This window comes from Coregonus clupeaformis, chromosome 21 (assembly GCF_020615455.1).
Source record: "Coregonus clupeaformis isolate EN_2021a chromosome 21, ASM2061545v1, whole genome shotgun sequence".
In the NCBI taxonomy this organism is placed as follows: Eukaryota; Metazoa; Chordata; class Actinopteri; order Salmoniformes; family Salmonidae; genus Coregonus; species Coregonus clupeaformis.
This window is the reverse complement of record NC_059212.1, coordinates 23,441,254-23,467,884: the sequence shown is the minus strand read 5'-3', so window position 1 is coordinate 23,467,884 and position 26,631 is coordinate 23,441,254. Positions and strand designations below refer to the sequence as shown.

Here is a 26,631-nt window from a genome sequence, read left to right as displayed (position 1 = left end):
TTCGCCAGAGTCCTTACTAAATTAAAAACAAATAAACCAGGGCCTTTAATTTGAAGGATTGCCTTGGCTTCCGATTTTCTCCTGCTGCCAAATGTCGCTAACTTACTGAGTTAGAAATGAAAACAAAAGTGCAAAATGCAATCTTGACACACATAGCATGATTTGGTGCAAATAAAGGACATGTTTATTGTTGAATTTTTAGTCCTTAAACAGTTTCTGCATAGAATACTTGCAATGCATTTGTCTGATGAAACGAAATTGTGCACCATAGCTCATTTTGCTAGCACGCTAGCCAGATAGCTAGCTAACTACCCTACCCCAGCATGCATCTTGTTACTCCCTTGGTCGGCAGATGGAAACATGGCGGCGATCAGTAAATACTTGACAGCCAAGAACTCCTCTATAGCAGGTGCCACAATCGTTGCCTTGTATCTTCTCAAGAGGAGAAGTCATGCAGCCCAGTTAAATGGGTAAGTTAAGTCTTGACAACTATTTTGTAGCTAAAGTGACGACTATCATAACGCTAAGCTGATGTAGCCAACATCGGCTGGCTACTAGAAAGTCAGACAAGAATAAGATTTGTCACCGAGACAACTTGCAGTTTGACGATGACATTGAATCAGAGTGTTCTGTTATTTTAACATACTATTTTAGATATCTAGTAGTTTATGGAGTTAATTTTCTCTACTGACACCCGGTGGTGGGTGTTGTCATTGAATTGCCTGCCTGCTAGCTGGTTGGTCAGATTTCCAAGGACTAAAAGTAATCAGAGTTTCCTACCATGGCGTCATCCATAGACCCGTACTGTTATGTAACAGACTTCATCCCTGTTTTCTGTTTAGGGGGAAAAGGTCATCAGAACTACAGTTGAGCAAAGATGTAAGTGCATGTAGACAAGAAATGTAACCAAGACTCTTACTGCACTTTTTGTTTAAATTGCTCTCACCACACCAATGGCCAAAATCTTGGCAAGAATGTCAATATCCACAGACTTTAGCCCCTGATTAACAAGTAGGACTGAGTTGGTGAGATTTAAATTTGGGTTTATTTATCTGATTAATCTGTAAATGTTTGGTATGATGTGAGGCAGGATGCCAAGAAGGAAAAGACGGTGGTGGATAAGGTGTTCTTTGCACGTGTCCTGAAGATAGTGAAGATCATGGTTCCTGGAGTGTTCTGCAAAGAGGTATTAACTTTTTTTAACAACCTTTTTACTTTGAATGCACTCAAACATTTTAATCTTGATTGGAATAATTTTTCACTTGCTGTATGGACATGTATTGTGTAACATCTCAACACATCTCCCACTCCCTTGTGTTTTCCTATTTCTGGTAATCTATCTGCCCACAGTCAGGATACTGTCTCCTCATCGCTGCCATGCTGGTGGCCAGAACCTACTGTGATGTGTGGATGATCCAGAATGGAACCATGATCGAGAGGTAGGACTCCATAGAAAACCCTATTGCACACCAACACTTAAGTTCACACCAACGACACTTTCTGAAGCAACTTCAACATAAAGTATTAAAGTACTTGTTTAGCATTATTTGTCTTGTTCGACAGCTCGTAATAATCTCCTCTCAATTCTTCTACAGTGGAATCATTAGCAGAGATGTCAATCTCTTTAAGAAGCATTTTTATTACTATATTGCTGCCATACCAGGGGTAAACTATTGTCCATGCTATATTTGCATGGCAAACTTTGGCCAAGCACTAAACCCCTATATAACACTGTGCTGCTTGTGGTGCCTGGTAGCAGAATATGATTAAGTGCTTATGAATTCACTTGTGTATTGTTGTTGCGCTTTAATTGGATTTGTGGACATCACTGATCTTGAAGGGTTGCAGGCCTGCACATATTTGAAAAAATGTATTTACCTTCTAGTCAGTTATTCACGTAGTCCTGGTACAGTAGGTTATTTTCTAGAGCGTGTTTCATTTTGTGGTTGGGGTGGTAAAAGATGGATAAAGAAATGATATCCCCGCAGCCCTACAGGACCAGACTGGCCCAAGTTATGAATGAGATTATTCTTAGTTTATTTTGTGTCCATTCCATTTTGCAATCCCCATCCTGCTGTGTTCACCTCTCACAAGTGGCTTTTTCCACTGTTCAGTAATTTATCAGGATACTGGTGATAGCCTTTCGCAAGATCCAGTGTCTCACTCTCACCCCAACTAGTTTGTTTAGTTTAAGGTGCTGATAATCCACAGAACAAACACCTCTGGTTTTAAATGTAGAACGTAGGACCCCAGTTTGGCCCTGTATGTGTCATTTTGTGTGTGTGTGTGTTCACTTTGTGCATGTTGGTTTGCAGTGCAATTATTGGTCGTTCAACAAAAGATTTCAAGAGGTTCTTGTTCAACTTGATAAAAGTCATGCCATTTGTAAGTGCAACTTTCATACAATTTTTCTAGCTCATTTGTTTTCTTAATTGTCTTTACCTCCCGTGGATATTTAAATATATATAACGATATAACATTATAATTTGTAATTCTACACATTACAGTATATTTGATCATGTGCTTATGATTCTACTGTAAAACAGGTAACCTCATGATTTGGGAATGGTGGTTTAGGATGGGGTTAGTATTGTGCCCATTAGGGAGAGAGTTTGTGTTTGTGTGTGTAATTTTGGGGGAGTCTGTACTAAAACAAAGATCCTGCCTGATTACTAACAGACTGGTGATCCCTGGCCTATAATCCTTTGAGTTTTTATGAGGTGTTCATGATTCTTATGATTATTTACTCAATGCATAAATGCCATTGGTTTGGTTTACTCACACTATAATATGTAATGCACTGCTTTTAAATGAGACCACTATCGTTGCCAATTTCCCTGTTTCAGATCTCGCTAGTCAACAACTTCCTGAAGCTGGGCCTGAATGAACTGAAGCTCTGCTGCCGGGTTCGACTCACAAAGCACCTCTATGATGAGTACCTGCAGTAAGTCCTTCTGATGCCTGCTTCTTGCAGAAAATGAGTTTATTTAAACAAGAGAGAACATATGTCTGTCTGCCATTAGCTGGTGTCTTGTGATAGACGTTAACATTTAAACGTAACCCAAATGGAGGAGTGGGCGATTTGGTTCTGGGTAACGAGATTAGCCTTTAGCAATAGAGTTATATTGGAAGGATTTTGCCTTGATCCTCTCAAGTTTCCTAGCCCCAATCCAATAGTTACTTACAGTGTGTTGACCCCGTTACACTGATGTAAGGAACAATGACTTCATAAGCTCAAAGTAATAGAAAATACATAACACACCTACCAAACCCTGTTTCATGTTTTCACCACACCATCCTCCCATCCCCCATCTCCTCTCTAGAGGTTACACATACTATAAGATTGGTAACCTGGACAACCGCATCGGTAACCCTGACCAGCTGCTGACCCAGGATGTGGAGAGGTTCTGTAACAGTGTGGTAGACCTCTACTCCAATGTCAGCAAGGTAATCTGCACTTAAATAGCCTGGTTATACCAGACTGAATGCTTCAGTCTTATGAAACTATGGTGAGTTTAGCATTCAGTCTGGTTCAACCAGGCTACTAAAAAATACCTCTGTTGTAGAGACAACCAATGCTGCTCAAAGCCTGATACAATCTAATGCTATTGACAGTACACTGCACCTGTGATGATAAGTATACTTATGTTTTTCCACCTTCAGCCTTTATTGGACATTGGTCTGTACATCTTCAAGTTGACCTCAGCCATCGGGGCACAGGTGAGTCTTGCTCTGTCTAATGTAGCCTTCTATGCCGATATCCAGTTTCAATTGAAAGCATGAAAATGATAATCCCCAATGCATCTACACAGTAGAATAGAGTTTCTAATGCCTCTACTCTACTCTACTCTACTCTACTCTACTCTACTCTACTCTACTCTACTCTACTCTACTCTACTCTACTCTACTCTACTCTACTCTACTCTACTCTACTCTACACTACTCTACATAAATCTCTCCCCATCAGGGTCCTGCCTGTATGATAGGCTACCTGATGTTCTCGGGGCTCATCCTGACACGCCTGCGGAGGCCCATCGGCAAGATGACGGTGATGGAGCAGAGATACGAGGGAGAGTACCGATTCGTCAACTCTCGCCTCATCACCAACAGGTCAGTCAGATGCACGTCTCTCCTTTCCACTGTTCCTCTTCTCTTCTCCTTTTTTGGACAAATAATGATTCATGTTCTTTTTCCACTGTGAAAATAAATGGTTGAATGTTTTGTTTCCCACAGTGAAGAGATTGCCTTCTACAATGGAAACCTGAGGGAGAAGCAGACCATTCACTCTACCTTCCAGAAACTGGTGAGAGGGTTTAGGACTTTAAATGTATCAGTGGCGGTAGTTGACTTACTATGGTATCAGAGAAGACTTACACTGCAGTGCATATACAGTGTCTTACATCCTCTCCCTTTTACCCCTAGGTGGATCATTTGCACAATTTCATTGTCTTCCGCTTTTCAACGGGTTTCGTGGACAGCATCATTGCTAAATGTGAGAATACTTGTCTTGTCATTGATTCTAAGCTTGTAGTATTATCATTTGCGTTATTTATATAATCTCCACTGATATGGTTTAGTAGATGGCAGCGATAAATACTTGTTTTTCCCACCTCTAGATATTGCCACTGTTGTCGGGTACCTGGTGGTGAGCAGGCCGTTCCTGAACCATACCCACCCACGCCACCTACACAGTACCCACGCTGAGCTGCTAGAGGTGAGGAGAGACAAAGGGAGTGTGTGTATGTGTGTTCTGTATGGTTCAGAGCCTAACTTCCCTCTGTTTCACATCCAGGACTATTACCAGAGTGGGCGTATGTTGTTGAGCATGTCTCAGGCCCTGGGCAGGATCGTCCTGGCTGGCAGGGAGATGAGCAGGCTCTCAGGGTCAGTCATACACAATGCTCTTATCACACAACTGGTTTATTGGTTCAATGGTTTGGTGGTTCACGAGTAGCCTGAATGCCCATCTGTTTGCGCTATCATGCCAACTCCTTGTCAGTTGTTGCGATAGAGTTCCAATATTTACATAACCCTTGAGATTGGAGGGTAGCTGTGGGGGTTATCGAATCAGGATCCAATCCTCTGTTCTCCTCGAGCTCATTAATGATAGAATGCTCATTCATATTTGAAGATTGCTGTGAGGCCAGACTGTTTGGCTTGACAATGACAGAAATTGAGTAAGCAAGAGCACAAACAGATCTGGAAACAATTGAAACATTGTAGCAATTGAACCAGTGAACCAATTGGTGTGTATTCAATGGTTAATTGGTTCGGTGGATCAATAGTTTACTGGTTAGCTGGTTCATTGGTTCAAGGGTTCAGTAAATCAATGGTTTACTTGTTCAGAGTTTATGGTTCACCAGTCTTAGGTCTCTCCACTTGTTCTTCTCTCCCTCTGTCTCCTGTCCCCTCCTCACTGACTCCCGCTGTCCCCTCCTCACTGACTCCCGCTGTCCCCTCCTCACTGACTCCCGCTGTCCCCTCCTCACTGACTCCCGCTGTCCCCTCCTCACTGACTCCCGCTGTCCCCTCCTCACTGACTCCCGCTGTCCCCTCCTCACTGACTCCCGCTGGCCCCTCCTCACTGACTCCCGCTGTCCCCTCCTCACTGACTCCCGCTGTCCCCTCCTCACTGACTCCCACTGTCCCCTCCTCACTGACTCCCGCTGTCCCCTCCTCACTGACTCCCACTGTCCCCCTACAGGTTCACTGCTCGCATCACCGAGATCATGAAGGTACTGAAAGAGCTGAACTCTGGGAAATACGAGAGGACCATGGTCTCTCAGCAGGGAGGCAGAGGTGACTGCTGCATGTTCCCTGATAATGTATTGATGATATTGTTGTTGTTGTTGGATAGTAGTCTCATGTGGTAGTAGTGTCATGCAGGAAAATGAAAACATATTACTAGTTTAAGTGCAAGATGATTGCTTTAGTGGTGTCATACATTTTCAGATAGTGAATCGCAAGATAGAATCACCCTGGTCCCAGGAAGTGGTGAAATCATCAACAAAGACAAGATCATCAAGTAGGTGTCTAACAAATACATGTATTATAGCAGTACAATAAACAAGATGAAATGGTTCATAAAGTAGGCATCACCTGGTTTGACATTATTTTACTTGTGTCTCAGGTTTGAGCATACACCTCTTGCAACGCCTAATGGGGACATTCTTATCAAAGACCTCAGCTTTGAGGTGAGTATCTCGAAGGATCAACTCCGTACTGAACCATTTGATACAATTCATGAAATCTAAAGACTTGTGATGATGGTTGAGGGACTGTTTTCATCTGTAAGTGCAGACTGAACTGCTGAACTGTGCCTTCCCTTCATCTGCTAATCTAAGGTGACGTCAGGGACAAACGTCTTGGTGTGTGGCCCCAACGGCTGTGGGAAGAGCTCACTCTTCAGAGTCCTGGGAGAGGTAAGAGAGATCAAGAATTTACGAAAAAGCCTGTTATGTTGCTTTAGCGTTAAAGTTTTCCACTCATGGGTAATAATGGATGTGTCTGTCTCTCAGCTCTGGCCTCTGTTTGGTGGCCGTCTCACAAAACCTGAGAGAGGGAAGCTCTTCTACGTCCCCCAGAGACCATACATGACCCTAGGCTCTCTGAGGGATCAGGTGATCTATCCAGATACAGTGGAGGACCAGAGGAGGAAGGGGACCTCTGATAAGGTAGTCTAGCTAGCCAATTACATCTCTTTACTAGGCCATATCCAATCACTGCAGCCCTTTACCGGACCATATATCCCTGCTATTCCCATACTGGGGTACGTACCCCTGGCTGTCGTGGGTACGCCAAATAAAAATGTGATTCACATTTTCAAACAGTCCATTTAGATTTTCCAACGGGGCTATACATTTGGGTGATGTTTTTTTTCTCGCCTGAGTAGCCTTGTTTCACTGCCAAAAATAAAATTAAACCATCTAGTGTTCAGCGAAATAACAACACAATGTCAAATACAGGTAGTCTAGTCAAATAATTAACATCCAATCACATTAACCGTTACTCTCTCGCGGGAGTTCCACTAACGGTGGTTCTCTGTAGCTCAACTGGTAGAGCACGGTGCTTGTAACGCCAGGGTAGTGGGTTCGATCCCCGGGACCACCCATACACAAAAAATGTATGCACGCATGACTGTAAGTCGCTTTGGATAAAAGCGTCTGCTAAATGGCATATTCTTTTATTATTATTTACTCTCCGCAACTACAGTCGTGGTCAGAAGTTTTGAGAATGACACAAGTATTGGTCTTCACAAAGTTTGCTGCTTCAGTGTTTTTAGATATTTTTGTCAGATGTTACTAGGGTATACTGAAGTATAATTACAAGCATTCCATAAGTGTCAAAGGCTTTTATTGACAATTACATTAAGTTTATGCAAAGAGTCAATATTTGCAGTGTTGACCCTTCTTTTTCAAGACCTCTGCAATCCGCCCAGGCATGCTGTCAATTAACTTCTGGGCCACATCCTGACTAATGGCAGCCCATTCTTGTATAATCAATGCTTTGAGTTTGTTAGAATTTGTGGGTTTTTGTTTGTCCACCCGCCTCTTGAGGATCGACCACAAGTTCTCATTGGGATTAAGGTCTGGGGAGTTTCCTGGCCATGGACCCAAAATGTCGATGTTTTGTTCCCCGAGCCACTTAGTTATCACTTTTGCCTTATGGCAAGGTGCTCCATCGTGCTGGAAAAGGCATTGTTCGTCACCAAACTGTTCTTGAATGGTTGGGAGAAGTTGCTCTCGGAGGATGTGTTGGTACCATTCTTTATTCATGGCTGTGTTCTTAGGCAAAAAGTGAGTGAGCCCACTCCCTTGGCTGAGAAGCAACCCCACACATGAATGGTCTCAGGATGCTTTACTGTTGGCATGACACAGGACTGATGGTAGCGCTCACCTTGTCTTCTCCGGACAAGCTTTTTTCCGGATGTCCCAAACAATCAGAAAGGGGATTCATCAGAGAAAATGACTTTACCCCAGTCCTCTGCAGTCCAATCCCTGTACCTTTTGCAGAATATCTGTCTGTCCCTGATGTTTTTCCTGGAGAGAAGTGGCTTCCTCGCTGCCCTTCTTGACACCAGGCCATCCTCCAAAAGTCTTCGCCTCACTGTGCGTGCAGATGCACTCACACCTGCCTGCTGCCATTCCTGAGCAAGCTCTGCACTGGTGGTGCCCCGATCCTGCAGCTGAATCAACTTTAGGAGACGGTCCTGGCACTAGCTGGACTTTCTTGGGCGCCCTGAAGCCTTCTTCACAACAATTAAACCTCTCTCCTTGAAGTTCTTGATGATCCAATAAATGGTTGATTTAGGTGCAATCTTACTAGCAGCAATATCCTTGCATGTGAAGCCCTTTTTGTGCAAAGCAATGATGATGGCACGTGTTTCCTTGCAGGTAACCATGGTTAACAGAGGAAGAACAATGATTTCAAGCACCACCCTCCTTTTAAAGCTTCCAGTCTGTTATTCTAACTCAATCAGCATGACAGAGTGATCTCCAGCCTTGTCCTCGTCAACACTCTCACCTGTGTTAACGAGAGAATCACTGACATGATGTCAGCTGGTCCTTTTGTGGCAGGGCGGAAATGCAGTGGAAATGTTTTTTGGGGATTAAGTTCATTTTCATGGCAAAGAGGGACTTTGCAATTCATCTGATCACTCTTCATAAATTCTGGAGTATATGCAAATTGCCATCATAAAAACTGAGGCAGCAGACTTTGTGAAAATTAATATTTGTGTCATTCTCAAAACCTTTGACCACGACTGTATATTCAATGTGCGGGACAAAATTGAGGCTATTATTAAGAAGTTGGAGCTCTTCTCTGTCTGCATTATCAAGGACAACACACAGGTCTTTCCATCATTGTATGTATTTTTGTGTGTAAATGAACTCAAGCTTACGGACAATGTCAAATGTGATATTGCGAAGCACCCGAGTGAGCTGGGTGCACAATTACACAGGTACTTTCCCGAAACGGACGACACAAACAACTGGATTCGTTATCCCTTTCATTCCCTGCCTCCAGTCCACTTACCGATATCTGAACAAGAGAGCCTCATCGAAATTGCAACAAGCGGTCCTGGGAAAATTTTATCAGAAGCCACTGCCAGATTTCTGGATAGGGCTGCGCTCAGAGTATCCTGCCTTGGCAAATCGCGCTGTTATGACACTGATGCCCTTTGCAACCACGTACCTATGTGAGAGTGGATTCTCGGCCCTCACTAGCATGAAAACTAAATACAGGCACAGACTGTGTGTGGAAAATGATTTAAGACTGAGACTCTCTCCAATACAACCATTGCAGGGTTATGTGCATCCTTTCAAGCACACCCTTCTCATTAACCTGTGGTGAGTTATTCACAATTTTTGATGAACAAATAAGGTTTTATATGTAAGATGGCTAAATAAAGAGCAAAATGATTAATTATTATTATTTGTGCCCTGGTCCTATAAAAACAACATTTGAGAGTGCGCTGACCCTAGTGCTAGAGGGGGTACGCAGCTGGAGGTTGAATGTTTGAAGGGGTAGGGGATTATATAAAGTTTGGGAAACACTGATATATCCAATCACATCTGCTCTTCACTGTACCAATATATTGTAAGGCCCCTCAAATAGAACAGTCATACATGGCCTCTGTCAGTAGGGTGTGGTATGTCAGTGCACACACGCACACATGCACAGAGACACACTTGTACGTACACACACCAGCACACCACACTCCTTGAGCAAACAGCACGCATAGCTTTGTGTCTGTGTGTATGTGTGTGCACGTCTCTGTGACTGTGTGTTTGTGTAATGGTGTTTATGTGTTGTGCTGGGGAACAGGTGCTGAAGGAGTACCTGGACAACGTCCAGCTAGGTCACATCCTGGAGCGGGAGGGCGGCTGGAACACGGTCCAGGACTGGATGGACGTCCTCAGTGGAGGAGAGAAACAGAGGATGGCTGTAAGTCAAAAGAAAAGAACAGAGAATATGCCTGTCATTCTTTTTTGTCTCTTCACAGTTTATTTTGTCTTATGATGACTTGAGTCCATTTTACAAGCACATTGGGTTATAGAATGTGTGAAGGGAGCTTTTCATTGATCGCTGTCTCTCTCTCTCGTCTCTCTCTCTCTCTCTCTCTCTCTCTCTCTCTGTGTGGTTTTTAGATGGCCCGTCTGTTCTACCATAAGCCCCAGTTTGCCATCCTGGATGAGTGCACCAGTGCTGTTAGTGTAGATGTGGAGGACTTCATCTACAGCCACTGTAGGACGGTAAGATACAACACCGTAGACTATTATTCAGATGATCAATTATTAGGTCATTTGTCAATATATTGATGATTATTAAAAATATATATATTATTTATGTAGATCTTGTGAATAAGGAATGAAAAGGAACCAGGGAAAGTGATGCATGGTTACAGGATGCTGAGAAAGTCGATTCCGAGCTTATGGGATGTCATATTTACCTTTCCTCAGGTGGGCATTACGCTGTTCACGGTTTCTCACAGGAAGTCTTTGTGGAAGCACCATGAGGTAAGAGCTTTCATACTGAATGATGACACATGAAATGACTGCATATAATAACAATAAAATGCAGGTGAATACCAGAACCCTGTTATTTTTTCATTTTTTTTTTTAAACGCAAAGAGCATTTTCTTTTATCACCTATTTGCTTGGAACATACTGTTCAAATTGTAACCAGTGGTTTCTGTCTTCTCCAGTACTACCTGCACATGGACGGAAGGGGGAGCTATGAGTTCAAACCCATCACCCAGGAAACGGTGGAGTTTGGGTCATAACAATTTCACTATAGCCAAGTATTGCACACCGAGATGGTCCTAAGTAATTCTGCACTTCATGAAGCATAGAGCACAGAGGTCAAGTCAAGTCCTAACATCTTAAAATGTTACGCTACAGTATGAAGACTGGGAGCTCTCTCAATGTCAAGAGAGAAATACCTAAACCTGTACATTAAAGGTAGGGTCTACAATATGACATCATCATACACAGCACGGTACACTTCCTGCTTACAGAAATAATAAACAACCAAATGTAATTCTGCCGAGACTGACAGTATTGGTTCTTCCTAAGTATTGGTTCATCCTTAGGGCAGATTTTGAATTCTGTTGTTTATGCCTGGAAACAGGAATGTGTATGATGATGTCATATTGCAGAGTCTACCAATAAGAACGTGTGTCTGTACAGGAGAGTTTTAATTGTATATGAAGCAAATAATGTACTAAGAAAGCTAGCCTTAACGATTGTTTTCCCCGTTTTATTTCCGTTAATATTGCATTGTTTTTAATTATTTAAAATGTTCAGTTTTGATGTCAATGAATTGAGATGTCAGAGTTCCATGAAATGATTTGTTTTTGAAATGTTTGTCTAGTGCAGTTAGTTTAAACACTGAAGTGCATTTTTCTTTCATTAAGCCAGTTACTGTAACTGTATCTTAAGCATAGCTAGTCCGAATCAGTCAACTACAGTACATACATGTACCTGAAAATGTATTTTACTGTACTGTAGTTATTTTGAACTGTACTGTAAGTTGAGCTTTGATTATTTTGTTGAAGGGGATTGAGGACGTGGGAATTTTTGTTTGTCAACATAGGATAGTTAAAATGCAATCGCTATGAGCTGAACTACACATTAATATATTTCATTAATATATATTTCTCAAAACAATTTAGAGGCCCTCTGTCTTCTGTTCTACAGACTGCTCATTGTGGAGTTCTCTGTTAGATATCAGAGCATAGTTTGTGCATCCCAATAGTCTAAAATGGCTTCCTCTTATATAATTTTGTTCATCCACACTGATCTTGAAACAGTTGGGCAATTGAAAGCAAATCCCCCAGAAGGCTTCTGGCATGTCCCCTGATCCTGTATTTTCAGAGTAGTGCAAAATACTCAACGTCACCCCAACACAGTGCAAGACAAATATGGGGGAACAAGGACTAAGTTAGAGGGGCATTTAAATCCATTTGGATGAAGGAGAGGAGGTCACTTTTTAGATTGAGCTACACCCATGACTTGGACCTGCTCCAGGGCATGTCTCGGAGGTCTCTGGCATTGTGTTGCCAAGTTACCAATGTGATTGTGGTGTCACCCCTCTGCCAGAGTATTCGACCTGGCTTACTGGGTCATAAGCTGATAAGCAGGCATTGAGCTACAATCAAAAAATCTCTATGAAAAGGCTTTCCTCTTGTCTCATATCAGTTTCAAACATGATTTAAGTATGATAGATAATTTTAAGGCAAACCAGATGGCACTGTTATGTCAAAGTTCCCTCACATGGATATTGTTACATGAAAGACAAATTAGAATTTAATTGTATAAATATGAATTTAATTGTAAAAATTACCAGAATGCACAAAAGTTATCACAAGTAATCATTTTCCTACTAACCTTCCTTCACTCATCCAAAAGTACCAAATCCATGTTCCAACAGCACAGTACATGGATGAATCCTATTCAACATGAACTACACATCATCAACATATAAGAGAATACATCTTAGAGACATAACATTACACATTTAACATATAAAACATTGAAATAAATTATATTAAAATGTTTCTTATCTACATAGTGGCAAAAATAACATGTACTTCTCAACAATTCATTTAATTTACTAGTTCAACATTGGTATAAAACAAATAAGTAATCAAAAAAATTATCTACCCATTAAAAGAACCAGCTCATAATGACATTTAAAAAGACAAGACTCATTTCACAGTTTCCAGTGTTCGACGCATTTGTGCTACATTATTGGGAGCACAGCTCCCTCCCTCTGAAAGGGTTGGTCAAGTCACACCATCATCACACACACCTTTACACTGAACTCAAATGCAGGTTCTCCTTGTCCACCGTTTTGGTCTTTTTGCAGCAGCAGCGTTTGCAACACACCACGGTGAGAATGATGAGGATGATGAATATAGCCAGCATGATGCCAATGGCAGCTGTGATCACACCAAAGCTGAATTCTGAAGAAATAAAAAATTCTCAATTTAACATATCATTTAATTGAAGTTCTTGAAGTTGCTAAGCATTGTAGCCTACAGTAAAAATGGCTATTCTAACTTGCCCACATTTGATCTTTATCAACAAGATTTGTTGTAGTTACTCAATCCACTACACATTTCATTGAATCCACAGAATTTCACCCTTCTTCAATTCCCTTCACCCCACCTCATCCTTAACTTGTGCTTTGCATTGTAGGGTCACTTACCCTCAAAGATGGTCTTTCTCTCTCTGGGTGAGCACTGCGGCTTGCTCCAATCTCCCAGTCTCTTCTGTGCAGGACGAGAGGGGATATAGGCTGCCACCATGAAGCAGTAGCTCTGTCCTTTATCCAGATTGGTCAGCTCTACATTTCTCAGGTCTGACATCTTCTCTTTCTGTGGACAGGAGTTTACAGTTTAGTATTATTTCAAGTCACACACTGTTTGTGTTGTCATTGGAGGGAATTGACAGGTATCCGGGACGGACTGGGACCAAAAATCGGCTTGGGTATTTTTAACACACTGGCCAATTCCTTCCTTCGAGGCCCCCACAACAGCCATTTGTTTCCTACAGGCCCCCCATTATTAGCCAAATAATTGTAATTTTGGGCAAACCCCCAAATTTAAACCTGCTCACGGGGCTAGAAATGGACCAGCCCATATGTTATTTGCCGGAACTGCCCTATGGCCAGTCCGCCCCTGACCGGTATAGTCTCAAAAGCATTTACAATGAATGTATGTCTATGACTGTTCAACTCACTTTTCCTGTGCTCCCAGCTTTGTTGTATACGACTCTGTATTTCAGGTCATTCTTGAAGACGTCTCTGATGGTTAACAGCTGGTCATCTTTGTAGAGGGGAGTGAGAGGGTCCTGGATGTGGAGAATCATCTTGGTCTTGTCTTCGCTCTGCACAATCTTGAAAGTGGGTCCTCCTATTTGAGCTGAGAAGAGAAGGGGATGTAAGTTAGGCACCATAGCCTTCATTTCATTTTTGAATACCTTTACAAACACAGCAATGAAGTATTTAATTTAAAAAAATACCCAGTGAAATGAACCTTTCTAATATAATAATGCTTCAATGTAATTATTGTACAACACAATAACAATGTAAATAATGAATGACCCAGAAAAATGTTACTATATGACTTAATGCAATTTAGGGCAGAATAATAATGTGATAACACTCACTGTCTTTGTAAGGGCTGAACCTCTTGGCCCGGGTGTAGGGGAACTCCACAAGGTCAGAGGTAATGCCGGGTAGGGGTTCTGATAGGACGTCGGCAGAGTAGGTCTCCTGCAGGTTCCGCAGCTCGTTGGTGAGGTCACACTCTGTCCCCGAGCTCCGGATGCAGTGGGGGTTCCTATGTCTGTCCTTACCAACACTGAACAAACAACAGTCTATCAGTCAGAGTCCTTGATTTGCCTTTCTGTCATTCACTTAAAATGAATTAAGTGCTAGTGTGTAGTTGTATATTAGGTATACAGTGGCCTCCGTAATTATTGGGACAGTGAAGCATTTTTTCATTCTTTTGGCTCTATACTCCAAAGGTTTAGATTTGAAATCAAACAATTACTATGGAGGTTAACCTATAGATTCTCAGCTTTTATTTGAGGGTATTTGTGTATATTGGTTTCACCATTTAGAAATGACAACACTTTTTATACATAGACCCCCCATTTTAGGGGACCAAAGTATTGGAACAAATTCACTTATATGTGTACTAAAGTAGTAAAAAGTTAAGTATTTGGTCCCATATTCATAGCATGCAATGACTGCATCAAGCCTGTGACTCTACACATTTGTTGGATGCATTTGCTGTTTGTTTTGATTGTGTTTCAGATTATTTTGTGTCCAATAGAAATGAATGGTAAATTATGTATTATTTACCATTCATTTCTATTGGGCAATTCAGCCAAAACCAACAGCAAATGCAGCCAACAAATGTGTAGTCACAAGCTTGACGCAGTCATTGCTTGCTATGTATAAAGACTGTTGTCGTTTCTAATGAGTGGAACCAATACGTACACAAATACTCTCAAATAAAAGCTGAGAATCTATACTTTAACCTCATAGCAATTGTTTGATTTCAAATCAGAAGAAATGCTTCATGTCCCAATAACTACGGAGAGCACTGTAGGTTGTACACTCAGTTTTAAATTGGCATTCTGTTGACATAGAGTAAAGTATTCACCCAGAAAGTGGTCAATGTGTTTGTGCTGACCGGATGTTTTTGGTTGTTTTGTAGCAATAGTGATGTAATGATGAATAGTGCAGACTGAGACTGCAGAGACATGATGTAGGATACTTACCTATAAAATTCAACAGTGTATGTGTAGTTGGTAGGCTCAGGGCCCCATGTTAGAATAGTCTTGAAGTTATTGGACACCCACTGAACATCCATTGCCTTAGGGAAATAATCCTCATCTGTAACCCAGGACGATAAAGCCATGATTAGTTATCTGTTCTGCAAAACATAGACTTGCTACAGTATATTGATAAAGCAGAAAAGATCAAGATATCATCCACGAAGGAGGCCTTTAGCCTATAGATTAAATAGGATCTATAGCCTACAGATATGCACATATTTCAAAAATTTTCAACTGAGCCTCAGGGCTGAGTAATTGTGCATCTGATGATCATGTGGAATGCAAACGGTCAAACTTACCAGCTGCTCCAATTGTGAATAGTAGCGATGAGAGTAAAACTCCGAAGTGAAGGAAAGTCCTTACATTCTCCATTATGATAATCCTAATTATTACAGTAGCCTCTTTACTATCGAATGCGAATTGTGAGCATTGATTTTCCCCAGGTGAAACGCGTGTGGCTACTATTCGTCTAATAATAAGACATCAAAGTTTGTCAGATAACTGCACAGTGCAGCTGGTGCCTCGCTTTTATACCACATTGAGGTTGCGAGCAGTCGGAAATTTAGGTTATGACTCATTCAACAATAGCTCCACCTCCCTTATAACTCTGCTCGAGCATGGCGTTTTGTCACTGGCTGAGCATGCTTCGCATACAATCTGTCGAAGCGTTTATTGTCCATATATGGTTAACCGGATGATGGGCAAGCAATTTTACCTGCAGCTTGCCATGGCAACGTTGTAGCGGCGGCATGAATGGAGACAGACCTAAAGCTCATGGAAATTTGAGTCAATGTCTGGATTTGTTGGAGTCATCTTTGATCTGTATTTTGTGTTCTTTAAATAACTTGAATGATTAGTTTCAATGTTATATAAAATGTTGTTATAACTATAAATAACTATTATGAATGATATATATATATATATATATATATATATATATATATATATATATATATATACACTACCGGTCAAAAGTTTTAGAACACCTACTCATTCATGGGTATTTCTTTATTTTTACTATTTTCTACATTGTAGAATAATAGTGAAGACATCAAAACTATGAAATAACATATATGGAATCATGTAGTAACCAAAAAAGTGTTAAACAAATCAAAATACATTTTATATTTGAGATTCTTCAAATAGCCACCCTTTGCCTTGATGACAGCTTTGCACACTCTTGGCATTCTCTCAACCAGCTTCATGACGTAGTCACCTGGAATGCATTTCAATTAACAGGTGTGCCTTCTTAAAAGTTAATTTGTACAATTTCTTTCCTTCTTAATGCGTTTGAGCCAATTAGTTGTGTTGTGACAAGGTAGGGGTGGGGGGTGGGGTGGGGTGGGGGGGGTATACAGAAGTGTTATTTCATAGTTGTGATGTCTCCACTATTATTCTATGTGAAAAAGTGTGATTAATGGAATGGAATTTTATTATTTCTGAGCATACACACAACCTGAAGCAATTTGTCAACATAAAAAAGTCCTGTACACACTAAATGAATACATTAATTCAAAATGTCAAACATAAATTAAGGCTACAAGCTTCAATTAAGTGTACAAGTACCCAACCTGTGACATATTTATTTGTATGTTGCCATATGGGGGTGATTTAGTGCCTGAGAGAGTGAGCAGATAAGCTCTAGATTCAGCATGTTGAATTAGCATTAAGTGAAAAGACGGACTGAGACACTGGTGTACCTGCATCTCCACACAACCTACAGACTATGTATATCTTCTAGCATTGATTTGATTGATAGGGCTATTATTTACCAATCTATGACAAACCATGGCAATAGTTTTAGATATCTTTTGATGTATGTTTGATTTTTGGACTTGGAGAATGTCCAATCGGATCAATCTCTCAAATCATATTGAGAGAATGAATGGTGGTTATCATTACACATACTGTACCATTTATAATGGATAATTCGTTGTTGATTACTCCCAATTCTGCAATGCCATCACTGTTATTTCACTAATATGCTGAATATGACATTACATCATATATTAAGTCTAGGTCCAAAAGGCTTCTTAACAGCTTCTACCCCCAAGCCGTAAGACTCCTGAACAGTTAATCATGGCTACTCGGACTATTTGCATTGTTGGTAAGTAAGCATTTCACTGTAAGGTCTACACCTGTTGTTTTTGGGTCATGTGGCAAATAAAATTTGATTTGATTTGATGTATTATTTGTGGTATATTTGAAAATACAGTATCATCCTCAAACTTTCCCTGGATGGGCTTACGTGACCCTTTAAGGGTGAAAGTAGTTCCTCAAAGTTTCCATGTCTTTTTTCCATACATAATTACTTTCTCAGGCAGCCCCTTTCCCCCGACTGAAATATGACATCATAATCTCTTGTGTAAAAACAGGAGTTGAAAAATGATTTTCTGGAAGACTGAGGAAGACATTTCGCTTTACTCCAATTAGACCAGTCTTCATGAGGACCCGTTTAGAATGATTCTATTTAGAAAAGTCTAAATGGGATCATTGGAACGTCTCAACTCTGACGTCACCCCATTGAAGTTTACATTTTAAATGGTTAAGGTTAAGGTTAGGTAAGGTTTATGGTTAGGGTTAGGGTAAGTGTAGGGGTTAAGGTTAGGGTTTAGGGTAGGGACGTCCCAAGGATACCAGATAGCACTAACTGATTATATTTACTCCACTCCAATCAGCCATTTCATTGAATGGTTCATATGGTCTGAGCAACTATTGACCTTTAACCTTTGACTAATTGACTAATAACCTTTGAAATAAGTATTGTAATGGTTACATTCAATGCTTGACTTCCATCATCATTACTGATCTAACTGTGTAATGTGTCAAATAAATAATTATTTTGTAGCTTCGCAACCCCACCTTGCTTTCTGCGCAGAGGTAATCCAAAGTGAATCTCAACAAAACACTGATAGACAGTTTATTTACAATCCTTTTCAATTAAAACACTTATTGTGTTAGTCAAGGTGTTATAATGCATTAATAACACTTTAACAACGATAATTAGCTACACATCACTACACTGACATCAACTCATATCTAAAACTTCCCATTCTCATCTCCAAGAACATGTAACTCATGGAGGATAGTCCGTCCGGTAGAGTGGTGGGCAGGGAACGAACATGTGACTCAAGCTGGAGACCTCTGGACCTTTGGTATTAGCTGTCCTCAGTGCAACTTTTTCCCAACCCTCCGCTGTTCGCTGAAAGCGGTTTCCTGTCGAATATGAATATGGACACAAAAGAGCACTGTTTAAATTTACTGGATGTCTCCAGTGTGGGTCCATTTCATATTTCACTCAGGGATTCCTGCATTTGGTTCAATAAAGGAATTGATTAGCAGTTTTAAGACAGTTGACAAGCATGGGATCCAGTATCACCCTTGTTTGAGAGAACAGCTTGATCACTAAGCAATGGACTTTATGTCAAATGACTAGTACTCCACCACACCCTCCTCTCCTCTCCTTCTGGCTGGCCTAGACTGCTAAGTAAGACATATTATTGTGGGAATTAATTAGTGGTCATGGTGAGCTAAACCATTGATCACTCCCAAATGTTGAAGATTCAGAGTATTGAGTATGTGAAAAGAATCATACATTTGCATTGACCATAATAAGCTAAGGCAGTTAATGGTTATGATCAGAATCTGCAGAACAAACGTCTCTGAATTAACCCTCATAACAAATAACTGCAATGAAATGCAATGCAATCAGAGGTGTAGTCTCAGTGGTTTCCAAACTTTTTCATTGGGGATGGAAGGGGTGCCCGAGTGCAATGTCTATTTCTATATGCACAAGCACTGTCCATGACAAAAACTGTTCACATCCCTCTTGTTGGTGAAGAGAACATTTTGCAGGTTTTAAGCTTATTTCCTGCATTCTACACATTTTGCCATGGAGTAGAGAGAAGATTTTGCATTTAATAAAGCTAATTTCCTGCAATTCTACACATTTTGCCATTTCTTCTGTGTGTTCATGTGATATCTGAGTGACTCAAACATTACAACAAAATCAATGGGCTAAAAAACCTAGCTAAAAACATTAGCTGACATGGGCTAGTTGATCTTGACATTTCTGACAAGTTATAAATAGCTCTAAGGTCTGCAATGACAAGAGGAAAACTGATGATGCACTACCCAATTTCGAAATTGCATCTTGTGCATTCTACTATTACAACTGTCAAGAGTAGGTTGAAGGCCGGACTGAGTTCCTAAAAATATATATGTATACAGTTTGGGAAGTTTACAATCATGGTCAAATATACAACGATTAAATAAACGTTTTCTATTTTGGATCTCTGTGTGGCTCTGTCAATCTCTCCCAGCTTGAAAAGGTTTGTGTCTGGTAGCCTACGACTTCTTAAAAGGCAAAGTGTATGGATGAAACATCTTAGCTCCTTGGGTCTAGGCAATGTGAATAGTTCAACAATGCTGTAATATGTCATGTAAGCAGTGCCTCATCTATTAATCCTTCAAACAAACCATCCAGTAATGACTTCCATAATCAGAGGAAGTTTAGGAAGTTTAGGAAGTTTAGTCAATGTTGACCATTGGTCCAGCTAAAACTTTGGATAATGTAATAATTTGTGTATCTAGGGCTAAGATGTTGTCATTAAATGAAACTTTAAATTCCTCAATATCCTTTGTGCTGACTAGAATCCACTCAGGAAGTAATTTACCCTAGGTTTGTCACTGGCACAAGACTCATGCCATGACTGAGTCCTTTCGTAAAGTAATCAGGTAGATTTCCATTGCACTGCTACATGAAAAGTAGCATACCCACCACCTGATTTTCTAAAAGCTTTCTGCTTTTAGAAAATTCCCAACAGCCCAAATAGACTGTGATGCAATCATGCCATGTGCCAGCCATAGAATGGGCATCCCCTTATGAGTCTGGTTCCTTTCACGGTTGTTCAATCTCTCTATTCCCTTGAACAAGTTTTGCCAACGCTTCCCAAGGTTGCTGTCTGTCTCTATTTGAAATGTCTGTTTGTACAGACAGGAAGGAAGGTTGGTTCAGTTGGTAGAGCATGGCGCTTGCAACACCAGGGTTGTGGGTTGGATTCCCGCAGGGGACCAGTATGAAAATGTATGCACTCACTAACTGTAAGTCGCTCTGGATAAGAGCTTCTGCAAAATGACTAAACATTTCAAATTCAAAGTAAGGAAGGAAGTGATCAAAGAAGGGGGGAAAGCCTTCCCAAACCACAACAGTGTCTACACTTGTAATATAGAAACTAAACTAATACCACATGAAATATACAGTGGGGAAAAAAAGTATTTAGTCAGCCACCAATTGTGCAAGTTCTCCCACTTAAAAAGATGAGAGAGGCCTGTAATTTTCATCATAAGTACACGTCAACTATGACAGACAAAATGAGAAAAAAAATCCAGAAAATCACATTGTAGGATTTTTAATGAATTTATTTGCAAATTATGGTGGAAAATAAGTATTTGGTCAATAACAAAAGTTTCTCAATACATTGTTATATACCCTTTGTTGGCAATGACACAGGTCAAACGTTTTCTGTAAGTCTTCACAAGGTTTTCACAAACTGTTGCTGGTATTTTGGCCCATTCCTCCATGCAGATCTCCTCTAGAGCAGTGATGCTTTGGGGCTGTCGCTGGGCAACACGGACTTTCAACTCCCTCCAAAGATGTTCTATGGGGTTGAGATCTGGAGACTGGCTAGGCCACTCTAGGACCTTGAAATGCTTCTTACGAAGCCACTCCTTCATTGCCCGGGCGGTGTGTTTGGGATCAGTGTCATGCTGAAAGACCCAGCCACGTTTCATCTTCAATGCCCTTGCTGATGGAAAGAGGTTTTCACTCAAAATCTCACGATACATGGCCCCATTCATTCTTTCCTTTACACGGATCAGTCGTCCTGGTCCCTTTGCAGAAAAACAGCCCCAAAGCATGATTTTTCCACCCCCATGCTTCACAGTAGGTATGGTGTTCTTTGGATGCAACTCAGCATTCTTTGTCCTCCATACACGACGAGTTGAGTTTTTACCAAAAAGTTATATTTTGGTTTTATATGACCATATGACATTCTCCCAATCCTCTTCTGGATCATCCAAATGCACTCTAGCAAACTTCAGACGGGCCTGGACATGTACTGGCTTAAGCAGGGGGACATGTCTGGCACTGCAGGATTTGAGTCCCTGGCAGCGTAGTGTTACTGATGGTAGGCTTTGTTACTTTGGTCCCAGCTCTCTGCAGGTCATTCACTAGGTCCCCCCGTGTGGTTCTGGGATTTTTGCTCACCGTTCTTGTGATCATTTTGACCCCACAGGGTGAGATCTTGCGTGGAGCCCCAGATCGAGGGAGATTATCAGTGGTCTTGTATGTCTTCCATTTCCTAATAATTGCTCCCACAGTTGATTTCTTCAAACCAAGCTGCTTACCTATTGCAGATTCAGTCTTCCCAGCCTGGTGCAGGTCTACAATTTTGTTTCTGGTGTCCTTTGACAGCTCTTTGGTCTCGGCCATAGTGGAGTTTGGAGTGTGACTGTTTGAGGTTGTGGACAGGTGTCTTTTATACTGATAACAAGTTCAAACAGGTGCCATTAATACAGGTAACGAGTGGAGGACAGAGGAGCCTCTTAAAGAAGAAGTTACAGGTCTGTGAGAGCCAGAATTTTGCTTGTTTGTAGGTGACCAAATACTTATTTTCCACCATAATTTGCAAATAAATTCATTAAAAATCCTACAATGTGATTTTCTGGAATATTTTTTCTCAATTTGTCTGTCATAGTTGACGTGTACCTATGATGAAAATTACAGGCCTCTCTCATCTTTTTAAGTGAGAGAACTTGCACAATTGGTGGCTGACTAAATACTTTTTTTCCCCACTGTAAGCCCTGCACAGTACATACATTACATTCATGTTTACTCAATGCAATAATGTTTCTTTAATAATACATGTGTAAGTTTATTGGAATGTAAGAGATGATAATTTTTTATAAATCAGTGATAATAAGATTACAGCATATTGTGAATGTCACAGAATTTGTTAATTCTTTCCTCAAGCCACAATCTTCCCAATCTTCAATTTTTGTTACACTACGGCCTTATTCTAAAATGGATTAAATAGTTTTTTCCCCTCATCAATCTACACAAAATACCCCACAATGACAAGGAAAACATATTAAAAATAAAAAACTGAAATATGACATTTGCATAAGTATTCAGATCCTTTACTCAGTACTTTGTTGAAGCACCTTTGGTAGCGATTACAGCCTTGAGTCTTCTTGGGTATGACGCTACAAGCTTGGCACACCTGTATTTGGAGAGTTTCTCCCATTCTTCTCTGCAGATCTTCTCAAGCTCTGTCAGGTTGGGTGGGGAGCGTCGCTGCAGAGTTATTTTCAGGTCTCTCCAGAGATCGGGTTCAAGTCCGGGATCTGGCTGGGCCATTTAAGGACATTCAGAGACTTGCCCCGAAGCCACTCCTGCGTTGTCTTCGCTGTGTGTTTAGGGTCGTTTTCCTGTTGGAAGGTGAACCTTCGGCCCAGTATGAGGTCCTGAGCACTCTGGAGCAGGTTTTCATCAAGGATCTCTCTGTACTTTGCTCCGTTCATCTTTCCCCTGACTAGTCTCCCAGTCCCTGCCGCTGAAAAACATCCCCACAGCATGATGCTATCACCACAATGCTTCACCATAGAGATGGTGCCAGGTTTCCTCCAGACGTGACGCTTAGCATTCAGGCCAAAGAGATCAAAATTGGTTTCATCAGACCAGAGAATCTTGTTTCTCATGGTCAGATTCTTTAGATGCCTTTTGACAAATCCAAGTTGGCTGTCACTTAGCAATTCTTTTGTCCATTAAAATAACATCAAATTGATCAAAAATACAGTGTAGACATTGTTAATGTTGTAAATGGCTATTGTAGATGGAAACGGCTGATTTTTAATGGAATATCTACATAGGCTTACAGATGCCCATTATCAGCAACCATCAGTCCTGTGTTCCAATGGCACGTTGTGTTTGCTAATCCAAGTTTATCATTTTAAAAGTCTAATTGATCATTAGAAAACCCTTTTGCAATTATGTTGGCACAGCTGAAAACTGTTGTGCTGATTTAAGAAGCAATAAAACTGGCCTTCTTGAGACTAGTTGAGTATCTGGAGCATCAGCAATTGTGGGTTTGATTACAGAATCAAAATGGCCAGAAACAAAGAACTTTCTTCTGAGACTCGTCAGTCTATTCTTGTTCTGAGAAATTAAGGCTATTCCATACGAGAAATTGCCAAGAAACTGAAGATCTCGTACAACGCTGTGTACTACTCCATTCACAGAACAGCGCAAACTGGCTCTAACCAGAATATAAATAGTGGGAGGCCCCGGTGCACAACTGAGCAAGAGGACAAATACATTAGAGTGTCTAGTTTGAGAAACAGACGCCTCACAGGTCCTCAACTGGCAGCTTCATTAAATAGTACCCTGCAAAACACCAGTCTCAACGTCAACAGTGAAGAGGCAATTCCGGGATGCTGACCTTCTAGGCAGAGTTGCAAAGAAAAAGCAATTTCTCAGACTGGCCATTAAAAATAAAAGATTAAGATGGGCAAAAGAACACAGACACTGGACAGAGGAAGATTGGAAAAAAGTGTTATGGACAGACGAATTGAAGTTTGAGGTGTTCAGATCACAAAGAAGAACATTTGTGGGATTGTGGGAGATTTGTACAGGGTAAAAGGGATCTTGAAGAAGGAAGGCTATCACTCCATTTTGCAACACCATACCATACCCTGTGGACGGCGCTTGATTGGAGCCAATTGCTGCAAATGGAGGATTCTTTGAAGTTTGAAGGACACAATTATTATTTCTATTAAAAATCATTATTTCTAACTTTGTCAATGACTACATGTCCTATGCATTTTGCTATATTTCCTATTCAAACTGATTTATTGTATGTTTTCATGGAAAACAAGGACATTTCTAAGTGACCACAAACTTTTGAATGGTAGTGTATATTCTCCCTCACATTCCACTTCATGTGAAGATTTATTTTCACAGCTGTCCCATGAGCCTTTGGGGTTTCGAATTCCACGGGTGGCATGAGTCCAATCGCCTGTCGCCGGCTTTGTTAATCTCTCTGTTTCTCTAACATTTCGAAATCCTTTTATAACTTCAGTCTCTGATTCTATAGGCCCAATCATTCTCACTCAGTCCCACTCCTTCTCATCACTGTATTTTCAATGTACTTAAGTTGTTACTGACTGTTGAGTCTACAGACTAACCACACAGATTGACCTCTTGATCATTAACTGACTCATTCTCTTCAGAGTATTGTTGGTTATTAATAGACTGTCTGTGAAACTATTCCAGTGGGCTGAGTAACATGTCTAACTCCTCAGGTCTGCTGTCTCCTACGGCTATGACAAACCTAACCTTAATCTGCTCTGTACGGTACAGTAGTTTAATGGCGCTTAGCCTTGGCACACAGTCATTCCTCAGGCTCACAGACAGATGTGAGGGGCCATGGCACCTCCACCCATGGGCTCAGTGGCCAGATGCTGTTAAAGAGTCAAGCTGGATGACAAATGAATATAAAAGTGAGATGACAGATGAACAATGGAGCTGTCCTTGTCCGCTGTGATCACTGAGTCCGAGCTGGATGAGATTGGTGGATGGTGGGGCTACATCTTTTTTCTACATCAGTTTTTTAATTCTTATCTATAGGGCATACTCCTATAGGAACAAGCATAAGGAAACATATGGTGTCCTTTCAAACTAGCCCCTTTAAAAATCATATAGGAAGCACACTACAGTCCTCAAAGCTACTTTAATTTTCAAAATCATGATGACATAGGCACAAATCCTAAAAGAGGAAGAGAGTGTATAGAAAGAGAAAGAGAATGGTAACGGAGACCCCCTTTCTCCCTCTGACGTATATGGAAAATGTTGTCCTATGTTGCATAAATGTAATAAAACTGTAAACTAGGAAAACATACTGTATGTGAAGTAAACAGCCCCCGAGTTGACAGGTTTTGGGTTATATTCAAGCACTCAGGCAGAGTGTGCCTCAAAGAATCCAAATATTTGACCATTTGGGTCAGAAATATTTGTTCATCTGCAGTCTATACAAAATCCTAAATGTTTGTATTTGTTTGGCTTTGAAGTCAACATAAGAGTGAGGGATGTTTGTCCTGCCCTGACTGCTGCTGTGGTGAAGTGGATGTTTCATCTATTAAATCACTGGAAGTCTGGTCCCAATTATCACACCACAGAGAGCCTTCCCACTGGGGACAGACTGGTTGAATCAACGTTGTTTCAACGTAATTTGAAAAACAATCAACTGTTGTTTTGAGGGTGAAATTACAACTACAGGATTATGTCATTTACATTTACATTTTAGTCATTTAGCAGACGCTCTTATCCAGAGCGACTTACAGGAGCAATTAGGGTTAAGTACCTTGCTCAAGGGCACATCGACAGATTTTTCACCTAGTCGGCTCGGGGATTAGAACCAGCGACCTTTCGGTTACTGGCACAACGCTCTTAACCACTAAGCTACCTGCCGCCCCGGTAATCAAATTTCAACATAGACAAACTTTGTATAAAATGTTGAATTTGTACCTTTAAAACAACGTCAGATCTTCAACGTTATATCCATTATCAGAAAGAAAACATCAGGCTGGGCAGCACCTCCTCCTGGAGAATTGATCTAGCTACATCTTTAAATCAAGCCTAGCCCTGCTTAGCTATGATATTTGTTACTGACTGCTATTGTGAGAATGATTGTTGAGACAGCTCCACTTAAAAACTAAATAGATTCACTGTTGCTATAGAAGTCATTCCAAAGGGTAGATTACCAGAGCAAATTAAATGTGACCTTACTTTATCACTCATCATCAATGATGCTATTTCGGGCTATATAACATTTGCAAAGTCATCAACAGCTATTGTTTCAATTCAACCCAAAATTCAACAAAAAATGACAATACAATAAGCCTAGGGTTTCAAGCTCTGGTTGATTTAAAATGTAATTATATTTAATGATATTGCATTGTGCCATCAGTGCCACTGACTTAGTCTGTCTTTAATTCCAGTTTGTCTACAAATTAATAATTGATATGTTGGATTCGTGTCTCCATCTCAACCAAAAATCTAAGTTAAAGAATAGGACTAAATCAAATCCAATCAAACTTTAAAAGCACTTTAAATAAAGTTTGATTTGATTTAGTTATATTCTTTAACTTAGATTTTATGTTGAGATGGCGACATGAATCCAACATATAAATTATTAATTTGTAGACAAACTGGAATTAA

General features: G+C 40.6%; 2 protein-coding genes across 3 annotated transcripts; one reads left to right on the top strand and one right to left on the bottom strand.

Moving 5' to 3' along the window:
* The first annotated feature begins 262 nt into the window (after window positions 1–262).
* Window positions 263–11,669, top strand: LOC121535109 (ATP-binding cassette sub-family D member 3-like). 2 transcript variants are annotated; one of them, XM_041841836.2, is made up of 22 exons: window positions 263–470; window positions 843–879; window positions 1,091–1,186; window positions 1,351–1,439; window positions 1,596–1,665; window positions 2,847–2,944; window positions 3,324–3,447; window positions 3,664–3,720; window positions 3,968–4,110; window positions 4,234–4,303; window positions 4,423–4,492; window positions 4,617–4,714; window positions 4,793–4,884; window positions 5,705–5,799; window positions 5,953–6,025; window positions 6,131–6,194; window positions 6,345–6,422; window positions 6,519–6,674; window positions 9,826–9,945; window positions 10,149–10,253; window positions 10,461–10,517; window positions 10,706–11,669. In XM_041841836.2, the coding sequence occupies exons 1-22, from the start codon at window positions 361–363 to the stop codon at window positions 10,781–10,783; spliced, it is 1,980 nt and encodes a 659-aa protein (XP_041697770.1). In that variant the 5' UTR covers window positions 263–360; the 3' UTR covers window positions 10,784–11,669. The 2 variants fall into 2 exon arrangements, with proteins under 2 accessions (XP_041697770.1, XP_041697769.1); XM_041841835.2 differs by lacking the exon at window positions 1,596–1,665 and adding an exon at window positions 2,316–2,385 and having other exon boundaries at window positions 264–470.
* A 100-nt stretch (window positions 11,670–11,769) lies between these two features.
* On the bottom strand, window positions 11,770–15,935 carry LOC121535110 (tissue factor). Its single transcript, XM_041841837.2, has 6 exons — window positions 15,653–15,935; window positions 15,297–15,411; window positions 14,175–14,368; window positions 13,746–13,927; window positions 13,213–13,381; window positions 11,770–12,967 (listed from the first exon to the last, which is right to left on the bottom strand). The coding sequence occupies exons 1-6, from the start codon at window positions 15,723–15,725 to the stop codon at window positions 12,816–12,818; spliced, it is 885 nt and encodes a 294-aa protein (XP_041697771.1). The 5' UTR covers window positions 15,726–15,935; the 3' UTR covers window positions 11,770–12,815.
* Between the last annotated feature and the right edge of the window lie 10,696 nt (window positions 15,936–26,631).

Coding starts and splice junctions, on each gene's coding strand:
- LOC121535109 (XM_041841836.2), top strand. CDS start 361: ATGGCGGCGATCAGTAAATACTTGACAGCCAAGAACTCCTCTATAGCA. Junction 880..1,090: donor AACTACAGTTGAGCAAAGAT/GTAAGTGCATGT, acceptor GATGTGAGGCAG/GATGCCAAGAAGGAAAAGAC. Junction 4,885..5,704: donor GAGATGAGCAGGCTCTCAGG/GTCAGTCATACA, acceptor GTCCCCCTACAG/GTTCACTGCTCGCATCACCG.
- LOC121535110 (XM_041841837.2), bottom strand. CDS start 15,725: ATGGAGAATGTAAGGACTTTCCTTCACTTCGGAGTTTTACTCTCATCG. Junction 14,369..15,296: donor TACACTGTTGAATTTTATAG/GTAAGTATCCTA, acceptor TTGTTTGTTCAG/TGTTGGTAAGGACAGACATA. Junction 12,968..13,212: donor GAGAAAGACCATCTTTGAGG/GTAAGTGACCCT, acceptor TTATTTCTTCAG/AATTCAGCTTTGGTGTGATC.